This window comes from Falco biarmicus, chromosome 7, assembly GCF_023638135.1.
Source record: "Falco biarmicus isolate bFalBia1 chromosome 7, bFalBia1.pri, whole genome shotgun sequence".
In the NCBI taxonomy this organism is placed as follows: Eukaryota; Metazoa; Chordata; class Aves; order Falconiformes; family Falconidae; genus Falco; species Falco biarmicus.
In genome coordinates this window covers 31917726-31938534 of record NC_079294.1, presented here as the reverse complement: position 1 = coordinate 31938534, position 20809 = coordinate 31917726, and the positions used below count along the sequence as shown (strand labels likewise).

The 20809-nt window shown below is 46.5% G+C and overlaps 1 protein-coding gene across 2 annotated transcripts in view; it reads left to right on the top strand.

The window, feature by feature from the left end:
- Window positions 1-1918: 1918 nt before the first annotated feature.
- The window catches only part of PRIMA1 (proline rich membrane anchor 1), a 54414-nt gene continuing 35523 nt past the window's right edge, over window positions 1919-20809 (top strand). Inside the window, exons 1-2 of one of the 2 annotated variants that reach the window (XM_056346935.1) lie at window positions 1919-2255; window positions 8568-8718. In XM_056346935.1, coding sequence (XP_056202910.1) covers window positions 2163-2255; window positions 8568-8718 — 244 coding nt within the window. In that variant the 5' untranslated portion in view covers window positions 1919-2162. Of the gene's footprint in view, window positions 2256-7099; window positions 7289-8567; window positions 8719-20809 lie in introns of those variants that run through there. The other variant, XM_056346933.1, reaches the window with a different exon arrangement.

Genomic DNA, 20809 nt, shown 5'->3' with positions numbered 1-20809 from the left:
TGGACAATTGCTAATGGCAGGAAACTCCACAGTTCTTCTGACATTAAGGCATTGTAAATACAGAAAGGGAAGAAATCTGTGTTGTATTTTTTTGGCGTACAATGCCTAAAGCCTTATCTCTCATTCTGTCAGGAACCAAGAACTATGTATACAGATGGTGCAATTTATTATGTTCTGTACTGTGACCAAGTGCTGAAATACCTTCAGGAAATCACCAGAAAGCCTGAAAAGCTTTGCTGTCTCTTGTGACTCCAGCGCACTAAAACTATAATTGAATGAGCACAATATATTAAGCACTGCATGTTACACAGTCGACTTACAGAAAAGGACGCCATCTTTTTCAGCATCGTTACAGAGAATATATTAGCAGGACAATTACTGCCTATACCCAAGGTCGTAATGTCTCTGCCTCTCTCTATTCTGCCCTTACAAACCCACAAGATGGGGACTTACAAATGAAAGTCTAGGCTCGATGAGTCTTCCTCAGCTCAGGTGTAACTCCATTAAATTCCGCTGTGTTGTTCTCATTTGTAAGACGTTGCTGGGCCTGACAGTCCTGCCATTTAAACTGGTGTCTGTCGGGGCTGAAATGAATGGAGACATGTAGGTGTAAACAAACAGTGGTACAAAAAGAGGATCTCAGCCCTGTGTCAGCTGAAAGGTTAATGTGTTTCCATTCCTGCTTCACTGAGCAGATTTTTATGAAACTGATTATTAAACTTGGCTCAGTGGGTGCCAGAAATACCAAGAAAAACTAAAATCAGTATCCTCAAACTCATTCACCTCTGGGTGTGAAATACAAACCATGGGCCTGACATTTTGTTCAAGCCCATTTGCTTACTACGTTCCAAACACTGAAAGCAGGACCCCTGTGCCACTGACTCAACAACAGGCATCTACGGTCATCCTGATACACACCAAGCCCAACTTGCAGCAACAGCCGCCCATCACAGAACAGCTGTTTCACTCGTTAACTGCTTCACTGGAAGCAAAAACATCTTCATCTTTGATTTTCTGCTCTTCACCTTTGATTTTCCAGTGTTTCCTTTTTGTGGGGAGGCCGGGCTGCGGCACCATGATATTGGGAAGTGCTTTACCCCTTCCCTGCAGGCGCTGCTGAACGTTTCTGCGGGCTGTGTTATTACATAGACACACGAATGCCATGAAACATTTGCCTTACTGCATCCCAGAGACAGCTGGCTGGGGACGCGGACCCGGCAGCTCCCGCCTGTCACAGGACCAGCCCTCGCATCGCTCGGGCGGGGGGGGGGGGGGGGGGGGGGGGAGGGGGGGGGAGGGGAGAGACCCCAAACCCACCGACCCCAAAACCACCTGGCTGCGGTTTGGGATGAGGAGCCTCCAGGGCACGAGGGGGCCGGCTGGCCCCTCGGCTCGGCCCCGCTCCCGCATGCGGGGGGGGCGCGGGGAGCGGATGCGGTGCTCCCGGGCCCGCCGCAGCTGCCCGAGCCCCCGGCGGCCACCCCCGTCCCGGGGCAGCCCGGCCGGGACCGAGCGGAGGGAGCCGCCGCCGGGAGGAGCCCGGGCGGGGAGGGAGAGCCGGGGGGAGCCGAGCGCGCACGGACTGCCTCGATGGGCTTGAAAAATCACTGCAGCAGCGGCGGGCAGGGGGGAGATGCATCTCCCGGGCTGCGCGGCCGCGCCGCTCTCCCCGCCTCTCCCCGCCGGCCGCGGCAGCGCCCGGCCCTCCCAGCACCGCGCCCGGCTCCAAACTTTTCCCGCCGCCCGCTCCCCGCCCCGGGTGTGCGGGAGCCCCGGGCTCGGCGGGGAGCGCCGGCCGGGGAGCCCCGGCGCGGGCAGGCTGCCGGCGGCGGCAGCGGAGCATCCCGGGGAGGGGAAGCCGGCGGGGCGGGCCGGGCGGGAGGCGGGCCGGGCGGGGGTGGAGGCACGTCTCCCTGCTGAGGGAGCCGCGACTCGCAGGGCGCTGGGTTTTCCCGACCACCCTTTCCCCTCCCCACCCGCCCATCTCCCTGCCTCCCTCCCCCCGCTCCTTCCCTCCCTCCCTCCTTCCCTCCCTCCCCTCCAGAATTAAAGTTGGGACGGTCGCGCTCCGGGGATGGGTGCGAGCCACCGCCTCTGCTGCCGGCTCGCTCCGCTCCCTGCCCACACCGCCCGGAGCCCGCGCCCCCGCCCGCCCAGGAGGGATGCCGCTCCGGGAGCTCCTGGCGCTGCTCCGCCGCTGCTGGCCCTCCCTGCTGCTGCACTGTGCCCTCCACCCGCTCTGGGGCTCCGTCCAGGTAGGGCTGCCCGGGGCCGCGCCGCGCCCGCACGCCCGCCGGCGGGGAGCGGGGGCGGCAGGCGGGGCCCCGGCGGCGCAGGGGAGGGGGCGCTGCCGGCGGGGGGCGGCGGGGTGGTGGTCGCGCAGGCGGCCCCGGGGCAGGCAGAGCTGTTGCTCTGCCCGGCTCGGTGCCCCCCCTTGTCGGCGCTGCGGGACGGAGCGTGTACGTGTGCGTGTCCGTGTGTGCGTGTCCGTGCGCGCGTGTGCGCGGGGCGGCGCGCGGCCCGGGCCGCCGGCAGCGCGGGACGCGGTGCGGAGTTGACTTTCTCCGCGCAGCGGCAGCGGGCGGGTTTGCGAGAGCGTTTTGCGGCGCGGCGCGCAGGAGGCGGCAGCGCGGAGCCGGGCGCCGGCAGCCGGGCTTGGGCCGTGCCCTGCCGCGGTCGGTCGGCGCTGCCTGCGAGCGGGTGGTGCTCTGGGCGAAGGGCTGGATCAGCTTGGGCCAGCTCCGGCGCTGTGGTGGTGTGTGACCTTGGTTGCAACGTGGGGGGACCGGCAGGATGAACTGGGAGAAATTCCTATACGGTGAGGGAGAGAGAGCGCCCATCCAGTTTGGAGAATCAGAACAACAGCAAAGCTCAACTCAAATGCGTCACTTTGGCATTTCAAAGTTTATTTATAATACGTCTTCAGAGGGGTGATTGATGAGCCAGCCAAGTGCTGTTCAAGAACAGAACAATTACAGTTTCTTTCTTGCACGGTGGTGACTCCAGGGCTTTTACTCCCTGTTCTAAACTTAGTGGCTCCCAAGAGATTGAAGAGAGAGGTTGTTTTAGCATCTTGTCCCTTGCCATGAATGACAAAGAGGATTTGTGCTCCTTACAGATTAAAATGAACAGAAATACAACAAAACCAACCTCCTTTAAACCAATGCCCCCATCACAAAAATCTCCACTAGCGCTACCTCACTGTTGTCCTGCTCAAGTATTCAGGTGGCTAAGCTTAAGTTCAAACTGTAATTGCATTTTTAAGGCAAGTGCAACTGTGTAATAAGAGAAGCCACCTGCAACCTCTCTCCTGTAACCAGTCAGTCAATCAAGCAGACCAAAAAAAACCCAAAACAACCAAAACCAAACCAAACTTGCATAAACATCTTTCTGGCAAACTATACAGATGAGCTAAGCCAATCTTTCAAAAAAAAAATATGCTTATAAGAATTAAAACAGGCTGTCAGAAGTGCAAAAGCCAAGGGGCCCATCCTTTCGCTGCAATAATTTGGAAGTTTTGTTGTCCCATTCATCAACTATACTTGTGCTATTGCCTGCTGTTCTGTGGAAGAGCAATCAACAAATCTGCTCATGCTCAAGCTTTTTTCCAGCTTTCCCAAAAATAGGATATCTAAGGTTCCCTTCAGCAGGTACCAGCGGGAAGGGCAGATGTGAAGTGCTCACCGGCATGCTGACCTTACATGACGGAAACTCCCTCATCTTTAAATCCCTCCCATGACTCCCTTCCCCATGTTGAGTTGTAATCCTTGCTCTTATCTTCAAAGTCTAGCTAGCCATACTCTCCTCAACTAATTCAGTAATGTCACAACATGTCGCGCCCCTGCCCCTGCACCATCTATAGCAGCCATCGTGTTTTCTCACATCTCTTCTCCCAGCCCCTCTTCACCCATTCGTCTGTGCGATGCGATGACTTACATATAGCATGGCCTTCGCTCCCACATCTTTGCACTCCCTCCTCAAGCCCTGCCTTGAGGCACTTAAGAGAATCAGTCAGATGCTAATCAGAGGAGAAGCATTTATCTTATTAAAAAATACAAAAAACCCCCAAACAAACAAAACAAACCCCACAATCTTTTCTTATTAGCATCTCAGCCAGCACTGTGACAAGAAGGAAAGGATGATTCTGTCTGAGGCTTTTGACATAATTAAAAAAAAGAGCAGTAAGTGTCACGATAAATAGCAGGGTCACGTTTTTTTTTCTGGTTTCATAAACATGGATCTGGATTAACTCTGATGTGAATTATGCAGAGCCACCCTGGGATTTATGCAGCGGTGTTGACATCTCGTCTCTGTAGACTGCTTCCAAGAGACAAAGCTCTTGCCACATCAGCAGGCTTTTAGAGGTCCCTGTGCCTTTTCAATCAAATGCACTTTTCTTTTCAAGCATTCCTCCTTTTACCTGATTCAAAAAGTCACAAGAGGGCCACACTCCAGGGACAGTATTAATCCTCTTTTCCCATCCCACTCTGTAGAGCATGCTCAAGGACTGCTGCAGCCCCACGGGACTCTACTGAAATACTAAACAGCTCTGACCAGATGCAGATTTATTCTTCCACTCTATGCAAAGCAGGACTAGGACCACTGTTTCTGAAGGAAATCTTGGATTAAAAAGAAATACACCACAGGCATGAACTTCAACAGAGTCTGCAAAAGGAAACCACCAGTTGCCACGTTCTGTTTGCTTTTCCCTGAACATTTGTGGATCACATTTTCATTTCCATTAATATTTAAACACATTTGTCCTTGTTGCAAGGCATATTCACATTAAACGCACAAATCCATGAAGTCAACTCCATGTGTTTTCAGAGCAGGGCAAAAAATGCATCAGCTTGAAGTCCAGGCAACATATATGTTCAAACTGACCACCTGCTGAGTGTGTTAAGAAAGCCTCATGCCAAACAAGCAACCAAGTTTTAGACAGGCCAAGCAGACCCCCATGGCATGCCCAGCACCTGGAGGAATGGCTGGAAGGTGCGGAAGTAACAACTAAGGAGCAAGCCCTGTGTGGTTCATCTCTGGAGATGACCCCTTGCCAAGGCCACCTCTGCTACAAACTGCCTGGCAGCCTGGGGGTGTCTGATTACAGTCATTACCCTTCCAAAGCCATTCTGGGGCCATGGTAGTGTAGGGCAGAACAAACAAGCAGTAAAGTCTGAGGCTGGACTTGAATTAGCAGACATGGTCAGAGAAAGATTAGGCTCTTTCAACATGCCTTTTTTCTGCTGCCATCTCCTGTAAAGGCAGCTTACCTTGAATTGCAGACAGTAAGAAAGAAACATGGAGTAATTTATTTCATCATCCTCTGCCAGAGCAAGATTGTTCCCTAAAGCATATTTTCTAGTGATTTGTTCTGCTTGCCTTTAGAAGACACAAGTAACAGCCTTCATTCCTTTCATGAGAAGGCTAATAGACATCAACAGTGGGATTTTTTTTCTTGAAAAGGAGCCAAATGTCTTTTCTTTTTTTCTTAATTCTATCTTGCTACTGTTAGTTAATCATCTTTATCTATTTCTCTCTTCCTCGAGGCCCTCAACCTCGATTCAAGCCTTTCCCTTTCTTGCCAGATTTCAGCCAACTTACAACATCTTTGTTATTTTAAACTAACCCTCTAAGACAAACCCTCAGTACGGTAACATCTGTGTTCCTGCAGGTATCTTCTAACAACCAGACATTTTACTGAGTGACAAGAGAAGGGAAACAAATAGGTGATAAAGCCTATGCTTTTAAATGTCAGTTCTTTCACAAATGTTTAAAAGTGATCATGGGGATTTTCTATAAAGGTACAGACTAAGGTATTGAGAGACAGAGCAACTCCTCCTCACCCCCCCACCCCACCCCCCACCTGAAATAATATTTTAAAAATACACAGGAGCAAGGAGTGGCTGGGCATGTATAGGGTTAATTTTGTCTGCAAAGTAATTGAGAAAAATAACCACTGGTTTCTGAGGACATTCTATTACCAGCCTAAGGTAGGAGAGCCTCTAGGGATTTAAAAGCAGTCAATAGCTCTAAAAAAAGACAGAGCAAGCCTTTGGTTCTGGTTGATGTTAAGTTAGAGCAGTAAGTCAAAGTAGCTTTTTCATACCAGCGCTGTCTTCAGACTTACATACACAAAGCTCCTTCTGGTCTGCAAGTGAAGCTGGCTCCAAGTCTGCGCAATGTTACTCTTCCCTGTCTTTTTACTCTGCCATTGCACTAGTTCCTGCGAGACTGTAGCGAGCTGTAGGATTCAGCAACTGGGGAACTAGGTAGGGGACAGTAATTGTAACTAGGAGTAAAGGGTTGCTTTCCTAATCAGCTGCCAGGACCAGCAGAGAGATGTTACCCTGCCTCCTCTATCAGCACAGTAAACGCTGTCACAACGGTACAACTAGGAGGTACCCTGGGTGTGCCACTGCCACCGCATGGAGCAGGCACGCTTCCTAGGGGACTGCTCTTGGGAGAGTCCCTAACACCCCAACCCAGCGTGTCAACAGCACTGGAAGAGCTGAAGCAGTATGGAGGATCTTCAGTCGCCTGCAATCACTTACTTTAAAAAGAAATCAGCCTGTTTAGCAGACAGATTTATTACCAGCCATGAGGGATTATGAAGCTGGACCACTTTGATTCATTAGAGCATTCAGAGAGTTTGTGTAAGTTCCTGGAAGCTGTCTGGGATGGTCTTTAACCATCCTCTTACTGTTACCTGATGGTGGAGGGGAATGCTGGAAAGCACTTGTGCTGAATTTGTTCTTCCCTATGTTTGGTAATAGATTTTGACAAGCTGTTTAAAGAACTGAGCCTTCTGACTTGTGCTGTGCTGAGCAATCCTTCCAACTCAGCTACGTGTAACCTCTTCTGTTCTTTCCTCCCTCTCTACACTATTTAATCAACAAAGCCCTACCTCCATTTCCCCGAGGCCAGAGTAATGCATCTTTCTGCATTTAGAAACCTCCTACGCATGTGAACACATTCCTTGTGCAGTGATGCTGTTTTAATTAGCCTCGCCTCTCTTTTTGGCCAGGAATAGAGGAAAAGATTGTGTGCAGCTTTCCTGCAGCCAAGAGGCAGCAAGCACCCTTGGTGCCCAGCTGCCGGGGGTAGGAGAGGTTTGCTGACTGCAATGTGGGCTGTGCGTTGGATTGAAAGGGGAGAGGAGACAGACTGTGTGCCTGGACCTGACAGGGGAAGGGAAGCAAAGCTTGGGCAGAAGAGAGGAGGGAGAAGACTGCAACCCCGGGTGGCCCTGGGGATCAGCAGGGAGGCAGAAGAGTCCTGCCTAAAACAGGTCAGAAAGCATGGCATGGGGCATCTTCTTTGTAATGACCAACGCGTCATGGAAAAAAGCTAAAGAAAATGATGTTAAGTCAAAACTATTAGGACAATAACCCAATCAAGACCAAACTGCAACAGTTGAATCCTGGCATAACTGTCCTTAGCTTCAGCAAGACACAAGTCTGTCCCAGGTGGTCTCCTAATCCTGCGTTCAAAGTGCTTGTTAGATAACATGCTTATTCATCTTTTAGACTTTGCCTCCTTAAAATTGTATCCAGTGTTTTCCGTCTGGGTATCATTCCATTCAAAAAGAGCTGGCTTAGAGACCTCTGAAGTTAATACCTCTCAGAAGCTCCTGTGATGTTCAGCAAATTTCATTTTCATTAGGGACTTACTCCATTTTGTAGCATTAGATTAGGAATTTTACTGAATATTACTTAAATCCCTAGTCATGTGAATATGGTAAGAAAAATATGCTGCTAATAAATGGTCCTTGTCATGACTAGATCAAGCTATTGAATATATTGTATTATATATATTGTATTGAATATATTATACTGGCTAAATTGGTGTCCATGGCCAAGCGACGCCTACAGCTGGTTTCTGCAATGCCTCATCTTCAGCTATATTACTAGCAAACACTGCATGTTACGGAGGCTACAAGTCACAGTTTGTGGCATTTCCATTTTGACCGTGTCATTGCTGTGGTCCACAGATGAGTAAATTGTGGGCTCTCTCTCCTTTTGGTGGGAAGTGAAACGCTCTGTGAAATGCTCTCTAAACATCAAAGCAAGTCCAGCAAAGCTGAGGAGAGCTTTCCTTTGGCTTTCAGTTCTGCCATAAGGAAAATGAACATAATCCTGACTCTAACTGTCTTGTCATTTTTGTTAGCTCTCTTCAGCTTGCAGCAATGACCCTGTGAATAATGCATGCTGCTAGATGGCTTTTGTAAGGAAAGAAGACTTATGCAATGGTATTGTCTGCCACTACTGCTGCCTTCTTACCCCATAATAACTCAGAAATCAGCTGGCCAATTTCAACCAAATCTGACAGAGATGAAAGAGGTCTTCAAGAAATTATGTTAAGTAAAAAAACAAAATAAAAAACTCCAAAACCCCCAAAAAATGGGACCATGTAGGGAAGAGTCCTCCTTGTAGTAGACTTAAGAACATGAGCTTAGTTCTCACTACCGGTCAGAGGTGCCGCTTGGGTACTCAAGTCCTAGAAACACATTCATGGAAAATCAGTTTTCACTGTTTCTACTGCTCATGCAATAACTTGTTTCTTCACAGATCACTCAGGGTGAGCCCCAGAAGTCATGCTCCAAGCCTGTAGCAGAGAAAGTCACAGAGAGCTGCCAGGAAATATGCCAGTGCAGGCCACCACCACCATTACCACCACCTCCTCCACCTCCACCGCCCCCGAGGCTGCTAGTCGTGCCAAGTAAGTAGCCGCTGGTACGGTTGTGGTGTGCTGAGGGAGGGCGAAGCAACAGGGATGCCTGGACAGACGGAAGGAGAAAGAATGTGGGAGAGGGCACAGCTAGTTCATTTGTCATCTTCCACTTAGCAAATGGAGGAAAAAATGTTCTCTGTAGAGATGGAGATCTGCTTTCTGATCAATGAATAATGCTTGGCTTTTGGAGGAAAGCCAGAGAAATTCCCTCCTTTCATTGCATTATATGTGATTCCTTAGCTTTAAATGGTTCCCTGATGCCCTAGCCCTGGGAAATGCTTTCCTACGGAGACATAGGCGCTGTGCTTCCCCCTGAGTTACACAGCCTCCTGTTTCACCAGGTGTACAGCTTGGAGGTCCGGGTACTCCAAGGCAAATTAATTTACAAGCAGGCAAAAATTCTAACACTCTGTCTAGACCATCCTGCAGATTTGGCTGTCTTCAAGGCACTGGAGCTTTACTGGTTTACCATAGCAGTTAATAATCAGGCTTACTGGTTTTAAACTGCTTACAACTGTAGCAAAAGTCAGAGGCATGTCAGGGGTTAACGGCAAGTGAGCAGTTTTCCCCCTAATGTGCTTACAGGCTAAGACTCATCCCTTTCTCTTCACACAAATTGATGCTCCCAAGCCTTATCCAGCCCATCCGAGCTCCCTCCTACTTTCCAGCCATGCATCCCCATGGCTGGCACACCTGGTGCCTGCAGTTCCTGCTGGCTAGCTCTGCCAGCTTCCTTACACATCAGTATTCCTGGGATCCCTGATGCACAGGTCCTTTCTGGAAAGTGATAGCTGTGCTGGTGGTCCCCAGAGGGGCAGTCTCTCCACAGCAGGATGGAGCTTACCGGCACTACCTGGGCTGGCTGGGTGCAGGGACAAGAGCTGGACCCTGCACAGACACTTTTAGGTCCCAGTAATTTGGTATTCCAGCAAAGCTCTTTAACACCTCTATGTTCTTGCAAATTTGTCTCTCCCTAAAAGGCTGCCTATTAGTTCTTCTCCCTGCTTAGATAAACTCCCCAGGGAACAGTGTTGCAAAGTATATCCAGTATCCTTCTCAGCGTTTCCCCCAAGGGAAAAGAAATCATTCAGTAGTATCATTTGGCTGTTTGTCTTTACCAGTGCCATCCCCAGATGTGCAAAAGACACAAAGACGACTTCTGCTAGTTTTTAGCCAGGCAGAGGACAGGCAGAATTTTGCAGGGTGTTTTCTGCCAAAAACACACTTCGTATTTGTGCCACAATGCAGAAATTTAAGGCAAAGACAGGAAAAAACCAACAGTGAAACACTTGGGAAAGGAAGTACAAAGACAGCTTGGGAAGCAGAGATGAAGGTTTTTGTATAGCAGGAAAGATCACAGTCAGAAAACAAAGTGCTTTGCCATTCTGTTTTCTTGTACGTGGGGTACCCTGTTGCCCTGAGATTGCTTTTATCCACACAAAATGTGGCATAGCACTGCTTCCCCTTCCCAGGCTGCCGTCAAGCAGCTGGTCTGAATGTGCGGATTTGTCTCCTGTGAAGCAGGAAGGCAAGCAATCATATCAGAAAAAAAAGAAGTCTGTCACACATTGCAAAAAGAGGAAAGAGAAATGAAATGGGCCTGCAACTGGGATAGCCTGATGCTTACTCAAGCTGGATTGCCAGGTGCTAACCCAGTTCTAAAAATGAGCTATATAAATCCAGATGACTAATATTTAAACAAGTTATCTCATTTCAAATGCAAAAAAAAAAAAAAAAAAGATTACACATTCCTTTCACCAGTAAGCTTCAGAGTAGCAATCAAGTGCCTTATCTTGAAAGATCCTTTCGTTATTATCAGCTGTCTAGGCACTGTGATTTAGCCCACATGTACAGCAATCCCCATCCTTGTGAGAATGAGCAAGCCTCATGGTTAAATATCGATGTTATAGACACCACTTTTAAACAGCATTCAGAGGAGAGGACAGTAAAGAGACAAGACAAGCTATTGTAAAGTAGTTGATGCTAGAGTTGCACTTGCACTTTTTAAGTGGTTGAAATGAAGTACTGGAAAGACCTCTGCAAAAAAGCAGCAGCCCAGGAGCTGCAAGTTTTCTACCTTTACAAGGTACAGTGTCTGCACCATGAGGCACTTCATAAAGGTGCTGGTATTGCTTTCAGAGCTTTGTGAGCCACAAAAGATGGCAGCCTGCTAGGTGCTATCCTTAAAAGCTCTTTTTGCAATCAAACTGAACGTTGTTGGAGGTTTAGATCATCTCTACATCCTTCTAAAACAGCTGCTGTGGTTTGGGTTTGATGGTTAAAGCCAATGGATATAAATTTCCTGTCCATCCAGTTACTACAGACACTGACAGCTTGGTTATCTGCTAAATGAAGCCATCTAGTGCTCCTTGACATGTCTTGTCTGGTCCCCAGCTGCTGCGGTGGGAAAGCAAGGGACCCTCTTTGTGTCCTCTCTCTGAGTCCCACTTGAATGTTTTGCAAACTGTAGCTGGATGGCACTGGGTAACTGTGAGCAGCTGAATCACTCCCTGAGGGTTTTCTTATTGTGCTTGAGGATAACCGAGGACTTTCAGGAACAGTTACAGTGCATTTAATGTCTCTTTAGGCATTTCGACATTGACAGGTTGATCCAGCAACAAATCTTTAGCTCTGCTTCCTGCAGAGAGATTTACACAAAATCTGTTAAATTTCGTGAATTCCGTAATTCATGTATAATAACTGGTAAACGTTGTGTTTACTCTGAGGGATGGTAAGTCAATTCCCTCCACATAAAATCAGTAGAATCCCACACAACTTAGCAGCCAGTCTAAATACATGAGCAGTGGTAGAAACACCAACTTTCCAGACTTTAGGAGACACCTCACTCTCATAGTCATGTATTTACAACAGGAATGTGTGGGGTGTGTTTCAGTGCACCCTGAGGAGGCATATCATTCATTCAACAGTATGAATATGGGAAACTGAATTAGATCACGTGGCCCATATATTTCCAAATGTGGACAACAAAATTACGGACTGGTGAATTCAGAGAATGCCTCTGCCACCGGAACTCCAGGCCACGGGGAAGAAAACAAGCCTGCTTTTGTCCTCCTTCAGCCATGACCCCAGATCTCTTTTTCCCACATCTCTGACTCCATGCAGACCACTGGCATTTCCAATGTCCCTTCCAACCCCATCCTTGCCTTCACTGCATCCGCTCTGCAGCTGTCATGGGACATTCCCTCGTGGCAGCATATCCATGTGCCTCTTCCTCACTAAGCAGAGGACACCTGGTCTGCCCCAGTGAATCCGTCTGCTTTACAGTATCTAAATGAAGGCTAGGATCAGCCACGCTGGTCCCTGTGGGTGCTGGTTCTCTCAATACTGCCAGTTCAGCCTTTTCTCCTTCTGTAAAGTGGGACACGTGGAGCATTTCGGCTTTGAGTTTCTTGAGTTTCATTGCAGGTGCAGTTTGTTGATGGCCTACTGTGATACTGCTGTCTTGTTTGACATAGATGCATACCACACACGTATGTGTTCATAGTTGGACTTGAAGACCTTAAAGGTCTCTTCCAACTATGATTCTATGATTTTACCTTACTGAGGGTCTTCAAGGAGAGGGCCCATCTTAGAAGTAACTAGGATGGTGGGGACTGTGTGACAAAGTGGTGGGCACCATCAGGAGACATGGTTGCTGAGCCAGTTGCAGTTCCTCCAGACCATCTGGCATATTGATGTTTCTGCAGTAGCTCTCCTTATGCCAGTAGCAGCCTGCTCTTTAACCCGTGCCGAGAAAACTGCTTGCTGATGAAGTGAAGGGAAAGCTCATGAGGCTCTGAGGGGCATAAGGCCAGCAAAGCTTAGATGCTGACAGCGAAGAAAGGAGGAACTTTCAATGAAACTGAGTGTGTTCCCCAGATGTGGCTGTAATGACCTGAAGGAGACAGAGATGCTCAGAACCTGGCCTTTAATTAACTGCTGCTTTTCCCCCCCCGTCTGCTTTCCTCCTTGCTTCTGGATTTCAGCCAGGACTAAGGCAAGGTGGATGGAGTACTTGTGTAGGCAGCATTTCTAACCCAACTTCAAGACCCGTGAGATTAGGCTAGTTCAAATGATGTTGACCCTTCAACATCTAAAACACTGCTGTTGTCAACCCTTAAATACTTTGTGAGCATGCAGGTTTCTCCAGGGGCATTGCAAACAAGAAAGGACTTTGTTTGGAAGTAGAAGCTAGGCTTTCAAATCAGGAAAGGGTTAATGCAAGGCATACAATGCAGTCAGTATCAGTTTTACCCTGTGTGAGGTTTGGGGAAAAAACATTTCAGATGTGACTTCCAAATGGTACAAGAAAGAGAAAAGATGTTCAGCAGGAGCTCCTCACTCGCTGGTTAGCAGCATCTGCTGTCTCTGCTCTACCTGTTTCTCCCATTGGGCGAGTTCACAGCACTTCCATCCCCTCTCTGGATGACCGAAACGCCCAGTCAAACTTTGCTTCAGTCCAAATTTAGAGGGGGAAACTTAAATAAAAGCTTGTATCTGAGATCATTACAAGCTCTAATAGTACAGCTGAGTCTGGATACATGAACCAACCTCTGACTCATTGGATGCTTGCACATAGGTACACAGTGACATCTTTGCGGCTCCTGACCTCAGTGAAAGTTTACCCTGAGCTATCAGTTGAGATAAAATACAATCATGTCGATGCAAAGCCAAAGTGAATGACATCACTGCAGAGGACTCTAATCTCCAGGCTGTAATTGTACGATTTTGTTTTTCAAGGTGAAATCTTTTCCTGTATCTTTGGAGACAGTGAGTCTAATTTACTAATTATTTGGGCTAGTGAAAAATGCCAAAATAAAAATGACCAAGTGCATTGAAGGTGCAACTTTTTGGCAACTGTATAAGCACAAATGTGTAGCTTAATTTCAGAAAGTGTCCAGGGTCTGTTCAGAGCAAGTTGGAAAGCTAAGGGCATTTGGATCTTTTAGGAAAGATGGTTACTATGTGTGCATGTAGGCAGGAATCTGAAGTACAGGAACAGTCTGGAACTTCTTAAACTTTGAGTAGGTTTTAAAGCAACTAAAAGTTGCAATTTCGGCTTGCTGACCATTAACAACATAGCCTTTCACAGCAGGAACTTGTGATAGAAATGAAAACTGTATGACTCTGGGACATAAAAGAATAAGAAATGTTTTTTCCTTAGGCTTTTCTGTGACCTAAATCTTGGTGGCAGAATGAATGGTCAGGGTAACCCAGCATGGATGAGTGAATGAGTCTGAGCCCCACACCAAGCACTGTCTCCACATGGCCATCCAAACAGGAGAGCTGGGCATGGTCCTGATGCTCGCCGCATCGCTTCTTGTGTTACCTGGGTACAGATGGTGATGTGCTTGCCTACACAATGCCAAAAGGACTTTTGTCCTTGGCAGAGATCTGTGATTGTCCCCCAGGAGCCGAGAGGAGGTTGTGATTGCAAACTGATGTGAAACCCTCCTGGAGGCCACCACATGTTTTAAAATATAAGGTGCCAAAGACTTTTCTGCAGGCAGTCTGGTGTAGCTGCTGCAATACGGTTGAGTGTCTCAGAGAGCAATGACTCTGAAGTTTCCCTTTGGGTAGGCTTTTTGTCTTGTGAGTGCTTTGCATCTTTCCAAATGGCTGCGGCAAGGGCAGTTCTGGCCCTAAGGGCTCAGCTGGCAGGGCCAGCTTTTACCTACCGCCCTTCTTCCAGGAGAACCTGTTCTGAGTAGTTTTGAGTTATCTGGGCACACTTGAGGAGTCTTGGATTAACTTCACCCAAGTGCTGATGCCCAAAGGAATTGTTAGCAAACAGATGGGGGTGGTTTTGTTGCATAATATGGGGGAGATGTTCTCCTCCATACTTCATACAACATAGTGACTATCGAAACCAAACAGTAATGAGAAAGAACTACAGTAGCAGCAAAATGGCAGGGGGCACATCATCTCCTACACTAAAACATTTATGGTAATGACAGCTACTGAGAAAATACTGTTTTACCACAAGTCTGGTCTAGACAGTGATTTTCTTAAATGCAAGCAGAATGCTGAAACAGGGAAGCCCTTTCAGTTTTGGTAACACAGCTGTCATACTGTGATTTACAGTCTTGTGTGAGAGCATTGTTTATAATTTACAAAGCAAAACCAAAATTGAATTCTTGTCTTCTCCCACATACACTTTGATTTTTCTGGAGGATTGTGACTCTAAGAGCTGGCAGTAGGATTTTGAGGCTTTCAAATCTAAACTGAAATCCAGCCTTGCAGTCTGGAGTCATGGATTATGGCACATGAGGGGTCTAGTCCAGGTCCCCATCGTGTTGTTTTTACATCACAGACACTACCTTCTCTGTTAACACAGTGAACTAAATCATAAGCATCCAAGATGGGATTTAGGCAGAATTCACCCACCTAAATCAGAAGTGCAATTATTAGATTTCCTGCCTCAAACTGCAAGCATCTCTGATTTTATCACTAAAGATAGAAAGACTTCAAAATCCTGATATTTTTTTGCATTTAACACAGCTATTTATGGTGTAGGAATAAAAGTTACAAGTCCTCACCTTCTAGTCAAAATGAGAAAATTATTTAGGGTGAGGAGATCTCTTAAGCAGCGATCAAATATGAAGTTTGAAATAGTTTGGACATCTGGAGTATTATATTAAGACTGAAGAGCTGGATTAGTGACCAGAAAGCAAGTAAGACTGGAAAAGTTCATGCTAATACTTTCATATTACTGGTGCACCTAGCATCTCCTTATATTGGACTGTTGTAAACGCTCTGTCTTTGTAAAACACTAGTTAGATCAGACTGTCAGTCACAGCTTCCAATGCTTTCCCAATTCAGAATTTTTCACCACAATAAATTCTGAAATGTTTTCTCAAGTCTAATTTTTATTTAGGCAAGTGATGGATCTTCCCTCTGCTCTGGGACCTTGCAGATTTGTTTTGAATTTTTCATGCAGTCATAAATCCATATTATGGAAAAATCCACTCTCTTGAAAATGCACTCGTTCATAGATTTTGAAGTATTTAAAAGTTAAGAGCCTCAGGCCAGATTTTGCAGTGCAGGACTCAGTGTGAGTTCTGTTATCTATAGATTAAAAGCATTATCTAATTTTGAAAAAAAGAAGCATCAGTTATTAAACTGATTCTGCAGTAGCACAGTCCCTTCTACTCTAAGACACATACTCCAATAGCTTAATTTTTTTATTTTTTTTTTTTAAGCAAAAGGAGTTGGCTAAGCTGAAGACATCAATTCCCTGTGTGGATGGCAGTCCATTTGTAGATGCCTACCATTTCACTGATTAAGAAGATAACAAATCTTCAGTGAAGTTACTGATGAGTCAGAGGCGGCTGATTTAGAAGTAATTGTAGGTTCCCCTGTCTGTGGCAGTAAGAGTTGTGCCCCATCTCTACAAGTCAGAATAAACTCTTAATTGGTTTAAGTTGTTCTGGCAGGGAGGGCTAAACGGCAGACCTTGGTAAAGCAGACCCACAGAACTGTATGTTCTTGCAATGGTTTTGTGCATCATCTTTGTGCTAAACATGATATAAAGGTGTTGCACTGCCTGTGTAATTGCAACTTACGGGTAGTTTTTAAGTCAACGTAGCAGATCAAGGAAGCAGCAGTCTGGACGTGTGGGGTGTTATCCCAAAGTGAGTACATAGTGTCCATTCACGTAGTACAGGCAGAGGTTGATAACTGATGCCACTGCCAAAAACTGTCATTAATAATTATGCAAGTTAATTTGACACTTCCACTAGTAAATCATATCACATTATAACCGCATATATATATATATAGCAAACTGTGAATTCCTGATTGTTATTGAAATTAATCATTTTATAATTTTGAAGCATCCTTTAAATGGAGCTGATATTGTATCGGCATAGGAGAGTTTGGTTTAACCCTCGGTTTGATTTGGCAAGCTGCAGGTGCTCTGCCTCAGCTTTATGGGGCATCATTCTGCAGCTCTGGCTGCCTGCTGTTGTAGGCTTCAGTAAGGAGTGATGGGGAGCAGCATCTCTGCAAAAGCTCGCCTACCTGTGCACGTCCAGGGTTCTGTGTAAAGCCTAAGGAAACTGCAGATGGCAACCAGTAGCCAATTTGCTTGCTTTTGTGACTGCAAGGTAGCCTGTGCCTTGTCTTTCAGCTTTCAGAAAACTCTGCAATGTTCTAACAAATGTACTGAGTGGTGATTGAGGACTTCATGTTGGGCATTTGGCATGGGGAAACAACTTGATCTGTTAATGTGGTGTAGTTGCCATTTTAAGTATTCTATATTTTATGGACACTGCATGAAAATTTATCAGTTGATAAATGTACTTTAATTTTTATTAGAAATAAATTTACTCCTGGCTTGGAAGGCATTTCATACTTCAGTTCCATTTTATTCTGGGTGGGTTATCAATTTTATTTCCCTTAAGTTGAACTTGAATACAATTTGGAAAAGGAACCTGAGTGCACTAGGGATGGGAATTATTAATTGGTCTCCTCAGGGACATTTTTCACTGATAGCTGTAGCCCTTACTTCCAGCAATAACTGAAACATTGAAGTGATACAAGGAATAAACTGTAATATCAAACAGGAGGATTATGTTCATATAGATTCCGTACACTAACAGAAGTATCTGCTACATAGTCAGCCAGCTATTCCCTAAAACTCAAGACAGAGGACTTGCGCTATGGCTTTCTTGGTAAAGTGAACTCTTCAAAGCCATCTGGTACTTACCAATGTAAAATGTATGTCTATTATGGTCACTCTGTCTGTACAGTATCTGAATGCACAACAGGCAAACCGTTAATTTTTCAGAGATGGACTCAAACCAGTGCCTTAGAAACTGCTGCTACTATCACATTAGGAAAATATTCCAAGTATTTCCAAGTCTTCCACGATCCGTGTTAGGAAATGCAGTCTGCAGTGAGCTGAAGCTGGAGTTTGTATCTGCTTTCCCTGAAGGCACTAATTTTGAGAAAGTTTCAGCTCTAAGATGTGAGGCTTGTCCAATCTTTGCTATGACCTGGAGGTGCCTGAGCTCTTTAAAAAGCTGCTAAGGATCGAAGAGATAATATCTTAATCATACCAGCAGCACTTAATTTTACTCATATTTCATAGCCTGTGACTTTGATGGCACCGCTCATGTGAATACCATTCAGTTTGAAGAAGTGCTGATCCGGACCTTAATTCAATCTATATATAGAACATTATACCAAGGAAATCTGTCACCTTTCTGTGGGATTGAATCTGCCAGCCCTGAGGTATCTTATTAGTCATTTGCTGGTGAAAGACTGGTCATCAGTGCAGGAGCTCAGACTTTGTATTTCAGCTGTTTGAATTTCAGACTGTATCATCCCCCCTTTGAAGACCTGTTCACTGCAAGAGCTGAAAGATGGATACGCTTTCAGAAGACTTGATGGTAGTGTACTGTGACTCCCACAAAGGAGGCGTCTTGCCCCCCCTGTGGAGAATGGTGAAAAGAGACCCCAGGGTGCTGCTTGTCTCTCTGTCACCAACCTGCTGGGAGATACCATGGGAGCCAACCAGCCTGTCAGCCTCTCAGAGTTATCATATCTGAAATGGAGATACTTTTTCACCTCTGTAAACTTTGGATTTGAGACAAATGAATGTCAAGCACTGAAGATTATCATTATTTTTAAGCTCAAAAGTAAACAGTAATTGCTCTAGAACTGATCACCTATGTCCTGTCCTACCACTCACTGAAGTGGAGGCTGCACCACCACACAGAAAGGGCGATAAGGCGTTTACCATGCCAGGAGCAAGAGGCAGAACCTATAGCCATGCCGTCACTGCATGCTAATGAAAGAAAGGAGGCAGCCGGAGGGGCTGGACAAGAGTCCGTGGTGCAAAATAGTGCTATGTCATGTCTTATTTCTCCTCTGTCAATGATGATACAGCTTCAGCAAAACCCTGACAAAGGAGTGTGCATCAGCAGGTATGGGAAATTCACAGCCTAGAAGGGCTGTCACTATATGTATTTACAGTGTCCGTATGGGTGCCACTACCACAGTACCTTAACGGGCTCAGCTGTACCTGCTTCACAGCACCTGTTGGGGTATGGATTTCATCCAATGGTGCCTGAGGCTCAGTAAAAGCAAGGGCTAGCTTTTTAAGGGCTTTTATCACCTAAAAATGCAGATAGGTCTTGAATGAGCTCTCTCAGCAAGTGTCCTAAGATATGGCCTGCTCCACCTTATTTTGGAGAGGACAGATGCTTTCTATGTGCTGTTTACTAAGCACTTCCTTGCTGCTGATTTGAGGTTGGTGGTGGCCAGAGGATACAGGGAGGATGAAGCCAATTTTCTACTCATGTCTTTGCTCCTTGGCAGTCATTTCTTTATGAGATGCCCTTTGCAGCTGCACCACCCCATGTAGGACCCTTTCCCCCAGAAATGCTTGGTAGCTGGTGATGAATTCATCTTCTGCCCTAAAACAGCCTCTGAAACAGCCTGAAAGCCAGCTTGACTGGGGGACACAGTTGTCCAGAAGACTCATTTCTCTTCTTCCCTATCTTGCTGTGGTGCATCTAGGAGCCTGTGTGGTGGAGGAGGAAAGCTCTATGGGAAAAAGCATCTCCTGTCCCCAGTGAAGTTCCAGTTTGGAAGGGACCATTTACTTCTTTCTCTGGTCCCTACTTTTAACTGTTGTCAAATGCCTCAGGGCTCAGTGCTGTAAGGCTGTAAGAAGAGGTAGCTCTTTTCCCAAGAAGCTTGAAGAAGTCTCCACATATTCGATTCATAGCAGCAAACCGTCTCCTGCCCATGCTGAAGTTGCTCACACCTGTACTGAGTTCTGTGGATCTCAGCAGGCAGGGGCTCCACCACAGCAAATGCCAGAACAGAAGCTTCTGATTTTTTTGCAGCCTTGTTATGAGATGCAGCGAGGAAGCCAGAGCCCTGCACAGCGTTCCAACAGTTCCAATCCAAACTCTGACTGGCTCCTGGCAGAAGCAGCCACACGACAGGCATAGCTGGGGCATGCTGGCAGGGAGTGGGCTGCAGCGCTCACTTGGTCTCCGAGGCTGATTACAGACTATTGCACGTTAAATTCATTCTTAGAACACGTTGTGAGTTCGCTCACCTCTATGTATTATACTAGTTTTCAGATCCTCTCTAGGAAATCTGTGCCAGCCAAAGCAGAATGGGGGAGGAACATATATAGATATGCGTATGTATGTGTGTATACATGTGTGTGTGCTTGTTGAACACTGATGGAAATACACTAATATGCTTTCAGGTATCAGAGTGCCAAAATGGCAAAGGCAGACTTACTTAGCATGAAGGTTCAGTGTGTTCAGGCATCTTTTTCTCCAGGATGCTCTTGTCGCTGCTATAATGCGATGAGGTCCCACAGTTCGCTGGGGCAAGCAGATGATCCTCAGCACTTATTTTTCCTTTCTGAAGAATAACTGGTGCTCTCTGTGCACGTCACTTGCTGCTGGAGAGCCAGACTGTGTGTTTGTGCAATGAAGTGGATGGTACTGTGCTGGCACATCTCTCTGCCTCTCAGTGGTGCCTCTGTTCAAAAGAACTGAGAGTTACTGTCCCCAGGTCAGTGCCGTGCTGCTGTTGTTCTGCCATAGACCATGGCCTCGCTGCTGTGTTTTCTTCCATAGGTAGCTGATGGGAAGGTCAGGGAATTACAGCTATTCATGTAGACATATAGATGAAGTACTTATAAATTTACCTATTTACCCTCTTAGAGAATTGGGAAATGAATAATGGTACTGACACGTGGCCTTATGTTGCACTTTCTGTCCCTGCACCTTGCAACAGTTTGGAAAGCTGGGACTCCTGTCTCTGTCCTGGAGAAGGAGAAACAGAGGCGGGGAGTGAAAATCTTTCTAAAAGCACCCAATAAGCAAGGGGGACAGCTGAGGCTGGAACGTCCTGAGTGGAATGTCGGTCTTCTACTCACACTCTGCCTAAGTAAAGAGAGATTAAAACCTATATCCATGAAACTCAGAAGTTTAAATTTAACGTTGTATCACTACACACCCAAGTTAAACTATCCTGGCTTTCTGAGTGCTCAGAACCCCTGGAAATCAGGTCACCTTCTAAAATAAATTACAGGCTACTAATT